Below are 12,313 nucleotides of genomic sequence, written 5' to 3'. Positions count from 1 at the left end.
CTAAATAATGTCGCTTTAAACAATTTTGCTGATTCGTCTTTTCAGTGCTAAGATTACTAGAAAAAACATGCTGCTAATCCATGCACAATGTATCCGTCCTTGAAATTCAGATATAAAGAACTAAAAGAAAATCGACAAGTTGAAAAGTAAGGTTAAATAAAGGTTGACGAATTTAATGTCAACTATACAGTTTACACATTTTCCATGGCAACACCTCGTAAACCGCAAAGAAGAAGAATTTTCTATGGTAAAGTCGGAATTATGCCCATTTCTAGTGAGTTTTAAATTTTCAAAATAATTCGGTAAGTTATAGAGTAAAAAATAATCTTTAACTGGTACTTTTAAAAATGAAATTAAATTTCTATGCACGGAACTTGGCCTGAATATTTTCCTGGTAACATATTTTTATCCAACGCCATACAGTGAAAATGTCACTTTCAATTTGAAATCTGTAAATTGTAATAATCAGCGAACACGCATTTTTGGCAACTAGCATGACGCCATTACAAATGAGTATAATTTCGACTATACAGAAACGTTTGAAACTGACGTACTTATAATCTCACCTTCCTAGAGGAAGAACTTTTCAACGTTAATGCACTTTATTAGTATAACCTAATATTTCGCACCTCTTTTTTCGGCACATTTAATTTCTTCATGCAAAAGGAGTGGTCTCTATGGTCTTTACACATTTGACTAAAGTAAATTTTTGACTAACGTCTGGCCCAATGGTGACCTGATTCCCGAATTTTAAAGAATAGTGTCTTCGCAGCACATGTAAATATGAAATGGCGCTAAATTTAAATAAAAGGCATTACATGTAGGCTACTTTCAAGCAATCATTTTTAGATAGATATTTTACAAGATTGTACACTTTTTTTTAACTGGATGTAAAATTAAATTATTTTAAATTTGTATTTCAATTTTTTTGCCAACATATATTTTTATCGAGCAATTTAAAAGTGAAAAATAGAAAAAATTTCATGTAATCTCTTGTAACAATAATAAAAAAAAACTATGTGTAATAAAAAACTTTATTTAAAAAATAAAAATATATATGAATACTTGACCTCAAAACTTAATTTGTGTGTGTCCAGATCTGCTGGTGAATTTATTGGGATCTTAGAAATTACAGACAGCAAAGAGGTGAAATGGAGGAAGTTTTATAAAAAAAAAATTTTGCAATTAAATTCCGTTCAGTTTGCGATTTTATTTGTTTTAGTTTTTGAGATATTAAATACTAAAATGGTGACATTAACGTAAGAGATGTCTGTGTTATTACATTTTATTAAGAAGTTTCGTTTTTTTATAAGCATCATCAACTTTGTTTTTCAAATAAGGGCATGAATTTTTTATGTCGGATTTTAAAAGCTCCTGATGTCCCAAAAACCACTTATTAGAGCGCTTCATATTTGTGGTACTTTCCATAAGAAATCAATGTGTAAGAAAGAGACAGAACAACGATTTTTGGCAGAACTTTAAAAATAAATAAATAAAAATTTTTCTAAACGTTTGAAAAAACCAAAAGAAATAAAACCGCGTACTGAAAGGAACTGAATTGCAGATAGAATTTTCTAAAACTTTTTCCATTTAGCTGTTTGTATATCTCTAAGTTTCCAAGATCGCAATACATTCACCGCCAAATCTGGACACACTGTATACCTACAAAAATTTCCAAAATTTAAATAAAAACTACAAACTTTTACGCTAAAAATACAGACATGTTTTGGATAAGATCAATACATAATTATAGAGAAAGTGCTATTGATGCCATAATAATAATAATTATTATGCTTCTGTCGTTATAAGGGTGTCTAGATATAATTATATACACATCCCTCTATCTACTTGCCCAATATCCGGACATCTAAAAAATCAAAATCATATCTAAACATTTATATATAAAAATTATCTAAGAAACTACCAACTAACCAAAACTCATTTTAGTATATTATAGAATATGACTTATGTGCAGGTTTCTTGAAGGACAAAATAGGTTTTTTGAACTGGATTTAGGGAATTTATAACTTTTGTGCGTTTCACGTGAATTACAACTAGATACAATTTCATGATATTGTTGTAAAAGATTCTGTTTTCGTGTTTGCGATAGGTTTTGCAGATAGTTGGGCAATAATTACACTGGAATCATTTTCATTCTCATAGACTTCATACTTGGTGAGTTTGGTGTTACTAATAACAGAACATTTTAAAGGCTACTTACTTTTCTATTGGCATAACTCATCCATTGCAGAAAGTATCAACTGATGCCATTTCACTTTCATACTCACCCAAACCCCATTTTTTTATTAACTCTTGTGGTTTTGACTTGAGTTTCAAGATTAGAGTTCGATCATGTATTGTTTTAATTTTTCAATTTAAACTATTCCTGTGCATAAAGTTCTTCTTATTCGAATTAGGGGAACACTTTTTACATAGTAAAGGCGTCAATTTTGTTACATTCTTTGGGTGGGACTTCATCGCGTGTATTCCTAAGTTAGAAAATTTACTAAAAATGTTTGACATTCTCGTAACTGTAATTTCATTTTACACAATATTAATTACTTAAAAACCTTATTAAAAACGAAAAATGTAACTAATAACAATCGTCGTCACGAAATAAGCAACGTTAAGTTTTTATTTAAGTTCCGATGTGACGGGGAGTCAACTTCACCGGCGGGCCAGACGCTAGTAAATTTTTGTAGCATACACATTTAATAGTTTCTTTTTCGATTTTTCAAAAATGCAGAATATTGCAAGGCGAATGTGTAGTTTGGCGACCTTACCTAGTGCCGCTGCGAGAGGTCTAAATCCTTTTTTAAATCGCAATATGTGGGATATAATTCAAATTTCTACATGTATTTTTAAAGTATAAAAATGCATGTACTTTTAACTGGGAATTTTCTGGTGCAATTTTTTCAAGCAAATTAGGCCTTGATTATTTTGGTGGCATTTTGTTTTCAAGGGTTGTTCTGATACAATAAATGATGTTAGTTTTGGTTAGTGGTTTTGTTTATTAAATTTATTAAATGTTTATTAAATTAATGGACCAAAGTTTTATACCATATTCTACGTCGAAAATAAGCTCCAAAAAACTAATTTTTTATAAATCTTCAAACCACTCTACAAATTTCATTGACATTTTATATATCGCTATCAAGCAGTAATGTGGTAATGTAATGCAGTAAATGAGAACATTTTTTTTTGCGCTGTTTTTTTCAAAAACTTTTTGAGGTTTACAGCACCAACCATTCCCATAGGCAATTATTTTACCCTTATTAATATGAGTCCAGAGAATAGGAATTTTATATAGCTGCTAATGGATTACGAGGGCTGTAAATGTGGCAAAATTACTAAACTCCAGATACTTATGAGATATTTATCCGGGATTGAAACATCAAAAACGCATGCACATAAATTTCATACATTGCGCTACATTTTTCGGCATTTTTTTAAACATAAATGTTCACACATGCCTTGGCTCTCTCTCGCAATATTAAAAAAATGAAATACATCATACATTGCGCTACATTTTTCGGCATTTTTTTAAACATAAATGTTCACACATGCCTTGGCTCTCTCTCGCAATATTAAAAAAACTGAAATGAACTACGCATGGGCATATGGAATATTTGTTCTCAACATTTTTTGATCTTAACGGACTGAGGTACACTAACTACTAAAAACATTACTCATAAAATCTCAAATCGTTCTCTTTTTTACAATAGAGATAGGCTTACGCCAATGTAGGGAAGCTTTTAACATCGAATTCACGTGCGTCTTGTATTATGTCTGCTTTGTTTATTTTTTGTGAGATAAGTCACTTTATGAAAGTAAAAACGTGTTTTTGGATATTGCAATTACAAAGACCGAGAGCAAAAATGCCGCAATTCTGTGCAGTTTGCAAAGAGCTAGGACGGTAAACAAGTCGAAGACGTGTTTCGTAGACAGGTGTTGTTATTTTCTTATTTGTGTTATTTGTGTGTATTATCTGTTGTAGATTTTCAAAAAAGGTTCAAAGGCATTGGCCTTAGATGTGGTTTGCATTCTAAAAATTTAAACATTGTTACATGATAACACCAAACGTCCATCTCATGAATTATTTTGTCCCACTTAGGTGAGTACAGTTTCTATGAATGACTTATACTTATAACAATAATCTTTTAGTTTGCATATTGGCTGAAAAATCTTGTTAATTTTACTAAAAGAAATGATAATGCAAATTTAATTTTTTCTAAAATATAAATTCACACTAGGCTGCACAAGTCTTTCAAATTTATAACAAGTCATTATCAGGACAAATTGTTACACAACAAATGTTCTTTTAATGATAGTAAATTGATTTATTTTCTTCTACTCAGAAGAATATTTATAAACTAACTTCATTTTTACACACAACTTTCTTAGAACAAAATCCTGCGGATCCTAAAAAATGAATTGTCCAAATGATTTTGATATTGAATTTAGTTACATAGCTGCTAGTGACAATTGTCACCACTTAATTTCTGCAACTCACTAGCAGAATCACATTATCCATGTGCAAAATTTACTGCCAATAACAAAAAATGAAAAATTATCCTACCTCCAATACTGTTGGCACTGATGGTGGGAGAGCCGCTGCGAAGCTGTTGCTGCGGCACGATAGAACTGGGCACTGCCGACCTCACAATGCCCTGCAAGTTTGGCCTTATAGGTTGCTGCTGCTGCTGCTGTTGCTGCATCTGCTGTTCTTTCCTCTTCTGTCTTTTCTCTTCAAGTTCTTTTTGAATTTTATAAATCTTCTCGGCCAAGAGGTGATAGTATTCCGACCGGCTATTGGCCATTTCGTACATATCACCCTCGACTTTCCTCGCATACGCCACCAAGTTATGCATGCGCTTGTCAAGAAGGGCTTGCGGATCAGGAGTGGGGAAAATTGCCTGAACCAACTTATGAACTAGGTGGTTCCTTAAGTCGGGCGTTACTGACTGGTGCCATTCTTTGGTTCCCGATACGGGAGATGCAGTTACCTGACTTGGCTGGAGACCGCCGGGCAACTGTAAATAAGGCAAGAAATAGGTAGGATTGCATCATTTATTTGGTCTAAAAAAAGAAAAAGATGTTGAAGATTTAACGCCTGCTTGCAATTAATCTTATTTCCGAGAAGTATCGAACATACAAAAAGATTTATATCATTTTATATATTTATATATTTTATATCAATAACCCTGACAGAGAGAACAAGTATCAAAGTTTTGAGAAAATAGTACACCATATAGTAAACCATTACATTCCTATGCAGCACTACAATTTTTTTCTTAAACAAACGAATTTGAAAACAACCTTACAAAGCAGGCAGCCAGAAAGTTTTACCAATACATTTCACTCATTAGAATCAGAGCACATTAATTTTGCCTTGCTTGACAGCTCTGGTGCGTAAGAAACTGAGTCAACTAATGATTACAGAACTATTTGCTGAAAAATTGTGTTTTCCTGCGTTACCCTTATAAACTCTTACTGAGGCATCAATTTCAGAAATAAACTTCACCGAGGAAAAAGTTCTAACTCCCAGCTTAAGTTTCATGCTAGTTCTAGTCCTGAAAATGTGGCTCAAGTTTTTCATAGGAAGTGTTCATCGACAATAAGCAAACTGATGTCTCAAATGATGAGTGAATCTCCTCCAGTTGGAAAAAGACAATAGTCATTCCCATACACAAGAAAGACACCCCTAGAGGAGACCCCGTATCATCTGCTCACCAAGTGCCCTGCTTTGACATGGGCAAGATTGGGAGTATTCGGAACGGCCTTGATCGATCCAGACTCAGTGCACAGTATTGGGCTAAAGGAGTTGCTGACCTTCTATAGGAGGGGCGGCATTCTGGACGCCCTGTAGAGCGGCCTCGTGGCACAACGGGCCCATCTATTGGCCTAAGTGCCAATCAATGTATCAATACCAATACCAAGACAATCAATATTTAGCAAACAACTATCGACCAATCAGTCTAACTTCCACTCCCTGCAAAGTTATTGAAAAAATAATTGCTTGCACTCACTGAATTTCTAACGACAAATCATCAGGATTTCCTTGGCAACCAGTATTCTACCTAGCTTTCTACCTCGAAGATCTGTTATTTCAAACCTAAATTGCCAATTTGAATTGTGGACCTAGACCCAGGATAAGCGATATCCAGTAGATATAATATACCTGGATTTTGAAAAAGCTTTTCACACAGTCCCCCTGGCAAGATTTGTTTCGAAACTACAGCACAATGGTATAACAGGTAAACTGCTGCAATGGATCAAGGACTACCTTTCATGTAGAACATTCCAAATGAGAATAAATGGCTGCCTTTCTTCAGATTTTGAGGCCTCAGGGAGCAGTGCTGGGGCCCCTGTTATTCATAATATATGTCTGCGGCCTTGATGAGCACATGATGTGCAATGTTAGTATGTATGCTGATGATACTAAGATTTTTGGAGACCCAACTTTACAACATGAACACCTAGTTGAAGATTTAGCTAAACTGGAAATATGGACAATGGACTGGCTGCTGCGTCTCAAAGCACACAAATGTACAATGCTACATATAGGTCATAATAATCCTCCATTTGACTATGGTACAAATGACAACAGACAGACAGACAGTATTTTAATTTTATTTTAATAATTTAGTTTTAATATCTGAGACCTTAAAATAGGAGGGTCGGGTTAATGGACTTTTTTCATCAAAATGACAATAACCTAAGGGGCCATTCACTAAGATTGTGTACTGAAGACTTCCATGCCGAATATTTATAACAAACATCTACCCTGAATAGCTTTAGGAATAGATTTAATAATTTTGTAAATAAACGGTGAACGCAGTGACAACCTCAATGTGTGACTTCTGTATATAGTCTATATGCAGATACTAAAGTGCAGTTTTACCCGCTTTGCCGCCTACGGTCTAATAGTATAATAATAATAATAATAATTTTATTTCCAACATTATTTGCACATAAATCTTGGGGTATTCAAAATTTGGACTTAAATTATTTATCCTAATATGAAATACTTACTTGGTTTACTAGATTTTGATTTGCACCCTCTGCCCCACTGGTTAGCCCGAACATAACGTTGTTAACGCTTTGTTGCAAATTCGCAGCAGTTTGACTGACGCCTTGCGCCTGCGCGACAGCGTTCGCGGCAGGATCGCTTCCTAGGGGTAGGCTCACGTTGGGTGCCGCACCAGTTGGACCGACCCGCAAGACCCCCGTCGCGCATCTGTTTTGTAAGTTTGGATTAGCGTTAATCGGTAACCGAAGTCCCGATCTCGGCTGGCATGCGGCGGGTATAAGCCCTGCGGGATTCGGTCCCGACATAGTAGTCGGACATTGAATGCCTAAGGCGTCGTAAGCACGTCTCATTTGCGCTTCGGAAGGGTTAGTGGGCGGCGGTTGAGGCGGATTTTGGGTCGGCACCGTGGCCGGATTATTTCTATTTTTATCGGCTTGTTTGAGAGGTAGGCACACGGGGCAGTCTGTACGGATACAGTTTTTCCAATGGCTGATGATCTGCCTAGATGAACTACAGTGTGCCACAGAGCAGCTTTTGCCCGCGTTACATGTGGTCATGTGATTAAGTACGTTCTTCATCGTTTTACAATGCGGCAATGTACATGTCCAGACCTCCCCGTTAGCTTGATTTGATTCTCTTCGTTGACATTTATGGGCATGGAGCAGGAGCACTAACTGCTGCTGGATTAACTTCCTTTTCTCCGGATCTATGGTAAAGACCATAAATATACCAAATTCGAAATATACATAGAAAAATAAAAGAAAATTCAAGTTTGTTAAAAAATTATACTAGTTCGCACTTTGGACATTTGATTGAAAAGAAAAGTCACCCTGGCAATTTACATTTAGTACAATACAAAATATTCATAATAAAAAAAGGATCAAATATGCTTTAACCTATCAGATTTTAACATACCGTTTCTATTTTTTAAATGCAAATGGTAAGTTAAGAAACTCAAAATTGCTCCAAATAAAATCATTTTTGTTTTCAGAAAAAGCAGTGGTGTGTGTTGTTTTTGTGTCTCGAAATTATCAAGCGTGAATGGTGTTGGCAAAATTTAAAAAAGTTGGGGATACAAAATTATTTGATGTTTTTAGAAGCATATTAAAAAAACAGTTTCTTGTTTCAAAACTTTAACACCCATCTACATCTTAGAAAAAACAATGGGGTTTCTAGTTCATGTTCATAATAATATTAGTAAAATTAATTGATCATCAAAATCAATAATAAACAACAAATTTTTTCTGGTACATTTTTTTACATTTTTAGAATTTCAAAATTTATTTTAAAAAATAATAATAATAATTAAATACAAGCTTTTAGTCAAAAGTGAAATATTGCAAGCAAAAATATTACTTACCAGTAGAGGGCGCGGGAGGAGCGCCAGGTTGATTAGTTTGGTTTTGTGTTGCCTGCTGGGGACCAGGCTGAGATCCACTAGGGGCGCCTGACTGTGGTTGAGCTGGAGACGGTGCAGGAGGCTGAGTTTGCACTAGTCCCCCATCTCCTCCACAACTCATAGGCCCCACCGGCCCGGCTGGAGGTCCTCCAAAACGAGGACTGGTTCCCGGTATGTTTATCTTTTGTTGTGGTGCAACTCCTAAAAAATGTACATCTGTGTTAGCGGATATTCTTTTCATACTCTTATCAATAACTAGGTTACTTACCAACTTGAACATTTTGACCAGTGTTTGGATTAGCATATTGATAAGGAGTATTGCCAGGTATTCCCTGATTGACTGGTCCACCCAGGAGAACATTAGGCGATTGAAGTCTCGCTCCAATGTGAATGCCATGGGGACCTGGGGCTCGTTGGTGCATATGAGCAACTCGATTAATCATAGGTCCATTTTGAAGGCTTTGAGGAACATTATGGTTCCCCTGGAGGTGTGGTTGGTTAGTCATTAAGTTCGGAGTATTTGAGAGTTGAGGTTTGCTCACTGCTCCACTGGTAACCACGAGGCCGCCTCCGGCCATGTTACCCAATGAGCTTATGCTGCTGTTGGTCATTATCATGCTATTGGTAGCGCTATTATTCAACCCTAAAATATACCCCTTTATAAGTACATACAACTATTAGGGCAATAGCAAGAACAATAATCTATAGAGGCCTCTATATGGTCCAACAGTTATGTATTACCGACAGTTTTTTTTTACAATAAAAAAATACCAGTTGTTACCGCACCTGGTATTGAGCTCATAACCTGAGGGCTGCTTCCATTATTTGCTACTGACTGAAGCACTGAAGTGTTCGATATGCTCGAGGGCAAACTGCCAAGATTCATTTGATCCACCACGACACTCTTTGCCACAGACACATTGGGGGGAGATTGTAAATTGGGACTTTTGCTGCCCAACTGACCCCCAGGCAATAGAGCATTACTAACCAGTCCCTTATTGCTCTGAAAACATTATTTCATTTTTATATAGAATCAATATTTGCCATGGTTAATTATCTAAATTACCTGCTGAAGCATATGATTGATCTGCATCTGTCTTAAATTGTTAGCGTCGACGTTCTCAATCCCATTTTGGAGACCTGGACCAGGTCCTTGAGCCGGGGGTTTGGGATTCCCAATATTCTCAGTAAGGTTCCATGAGTTTGAAGATATATTGGAAGAGATAAGTTCATCTGGGAGATCATTTTCTAAGTCAAACATGTCCATATTTGAAAGCACGTCTGCGAAAATTAAACCATATTTTAAAACATTTTAAAAGACCTTCTATTTTATGATCATATTGTAAAATTGAGAGCCTCGTGGGAGAACCCAAAAATGACGACAACATTGGTAAATAATTATCAAAGAGCTGGTTAAATCCTGGCAATATTATTTTAATAAATATGTGTGGTAGATGTACTGAAAAATAAAGATAAGTTAAAACACATTTCTCATAAAAAAAAAAAGGAGAATGAAACAAACACAACCATTCGCTACAAATGTTTGGACAGTATAAGCTGGAATGAAGTCAAGTATGTTATTGAAAATAAAAACAAAGAATGGTATCCCAATCTGTAAGAAAATAAATCAATTTGTACGCAACAAACCAACATCAACCACAGGAACTACCGCAAACCATTAACAAAAACAAAATCCTATTTCCCCAAAAACTGTAAATTAATTCAAAACATGCCCATGATATTTAGTTTGGTACAAAACTCAATACAAAAGCGCTTTGTTAGTAACATGAATGCCCGGACGTTATTTTAAAGCCTTAAAACTGTGTATTTACTTTGAGTGTGGCTAAAGTTCCATTGGTGTCTCGGATTGGACACACCATCACACAGACCAGATTGTGTAGACCCCAAACCGTAGTTGTTGAAAGCTAATTGTTAGAGTAATATGCATTAATATAAAAGATATAAGTACCAATTAAAAATGTGTGTAGCAAAAGGAATGTATTTCCAGAATGAGAAGAAAAAAATAACACACTTCTAAATATAATTAATTTCCATGTATTCTTTTGAAATCAATTCTATGATCTTGCAGTGTAGAATTTTGGAGGGAACAAGAGGACATTTTTTTGAATTGGTTAAAATTCTTGTTACATTTTGTGTTTAGTACTTCCGCAGCAAAAATATCTTCACACAAAATGCTAAATTGAAACTGAAAAATATTCAAACTCAAGCCCTAGGTATAACATCCAAATTTGAACGCTTGCATGTGTGCAACATGAAAATAACACAATATTAATTTTTAAGTGTAAACAAAGCACTTTTAGCAAGAGTTATTGAAGGTAATAAAAAATACTGATTACACTAAACATCTAAATAATGTATATTCTGTGTGGCAAGGAGAAAAAGGAAATTTTGAAGCTCATGCGTCAAAGTTGATATACATGCAAAAATTCATAAGGAATACTTTTTCCAAAATATGTGAAAATGTCCCTAAGTATTTAGTATACCAACACTTTCAATAAACCGTTTCAAAAACGTTTAAAAAACAATGATCGGATAACATAATTAACGCATGTCCCGCGTTCTGTGTCTCCGACATGCTACACAAGTGACAAAATAAACATCAAAACAAGGCCAAACTCACCGGAGGTGTCGGACGGCCCCGGGAAAGGGTCCAGTTTTCGCCTTTTGGCATTCGGTGGCCCGTCTACAAGATGATCGGCCATCCTATACCACAGTGCAGCGTTCTGTTTACAAAGCTAAAGCCGTAGCCACTGGCCCAAAGCTGCGACTGACCAAAGGAACTGCACTCCAACCACTATTTATCGCGACTTAAGTACATAAATCATCATATTCCGCGGAAAATATGAGAGAAACGGTGCCGTAAGTCGATAAATTGAGTCTTCGACCGTCGATGCATCTCACAAGGCACATATTTGTCAGATTAGAGTCAACCATCAGCCATCATGAATGTCGAATAGTCCGGCTGGTAGACTACACAACTTCGCGATGTCTATCACCATCTCTGACGAACCACACAATGATCTCAAACAAATCGCACTTCACTATCGCACTTCCGCGGTTTTTTCAACAATCCATATGCGTTTTGTTTCACTAGACGCTAATATAAACTACTTTTGATCGAAAATGACTGCTTTAATTTACATACAACTCCGAAACCAAAGGATTTCGTGTCAATTTCGACGCGACCTCAAACAGGCAAAATGGCGGCAGTTGATGAAACTTTTTCTACGCCTGTCAGATTGTTCCTGTCTAATAAAACCTTTTCGCGGCTTCATTGGACCGGCGAACGCACGTGACGAAAGCAGCGAACCCGATTGGCTCTATCACCCGGAAGAAACGCCATGACGTTTTGGTCGTGCTAAATGACGTTTCTGGCCGAATTTTACCGAAGACTGGCTGATGGTTGTCGAATGTGTACGGCACGGAACAAATCAAAATTTGGCGGAAATAAAAAGCCGCATTAAGTAAGTAACATAAATAAAAGTAGCAATGGCTACACCATTACACTGCTGCTGGCACAGTCTGCCATAACTTCTTAAAATATTTTCTTTTGTATTGTTGTTAATTATTTATTTGTTTATATTGTTTATGATTTTAATAGCATTGCATATCCTTTTAGTGAAGGTGAGTTGATAATCAAAATATGAAGCAAATGATGCATTATGTGAAATTACCAATGGTCCAGGGTACTAGGGTCTTATGCACTGACAATTCCAAAAAATTCGCACAACTTTAAAAGCAACTCTCTCTAATATTAGATCACTATTCGTCTTTGTTTCTGGAGCAAAGAACTGTTAAATCTTCAAGTGTGGTAACCAGATATTGTATAATAAAGTCATACATTTGCACAGGGTTTGCTT

At 35.8% G+C, this 12,313-nt stretch overlaps 1 protein-coding gene across 3 annotated transcripts in view; it reads right to left on the bottom strand.

Annotated features, from left to right (window-relative positions):
- LOC132705040 (CREB-binding protein) overlaps positions 1–11,687 on the bottom strand; it is a 32,668-nt gene extending 20,981 nt beyond the window's left edge. Inside the window, exons 1-8 of one of the 3 annotated variants that reach the window (XM_060675461.1) lie at positions 11,074–11,687; positions 10,265–10,357; positions 9,499–9,713; positions 9,219–9,435; positions 8,701–9,075; positions 8,394–8,633; positions 7,036–7,739; positions 4,580–5,033 (exon numbers count right to left, since the gene is read on the bottom strand). In XM_060675461.1, coding sequence (XP_060531444.1) covers positions 4,580–5,033; positions 7,036–7,739; positions 8,394–8,633; positions 8,701–9,075; positions 9,219–9,435; positions 9,499–9,713; positions 10,265–10,357; positions 11,074–11,155 — 2,380 coding nt within the window. In that variant the 5' untranslated portion in view covers positions 11,156–11,687. The remainder of the gene's footprint in view (positions 1–4,579; positions 5,034–7,035; positions 7,740–8,393; positions 8,634–8,700; positions 9,076–9,218; positions 9,436–9,498; positions 9,714–10,264; positions 10,358–11,073) is intronic. The other 2 variants (XM_060675460.1, XM_060675462.1) reach the window with 2 other exon arrangements.
- Between the last annotated feature and the right edge of the window lie 626 nt (positions 11,688–12,313).

Source organism: Cylas formicarius, unplaced genomic scaffold (genome assembly GCF_029955315.1).
Source record: "Cylas formicarius isolate icCylForm1 unplaced genomic scaffold, icCylForm1.1 PGA_scaffold_7__23_contigs__length_41026272, whole genome shotgun sequence".
Lineage (NCBI taxonomy): Eukaryota > Metazoa > Arthropoda > Insecta > Coleoptera > Brentidae > Cylas > Cylas formicarius.
Note: the sequence above shows the minus strand (reverse complement) of the source record. Positions and strands in the feature narration are given on the sequence as shown.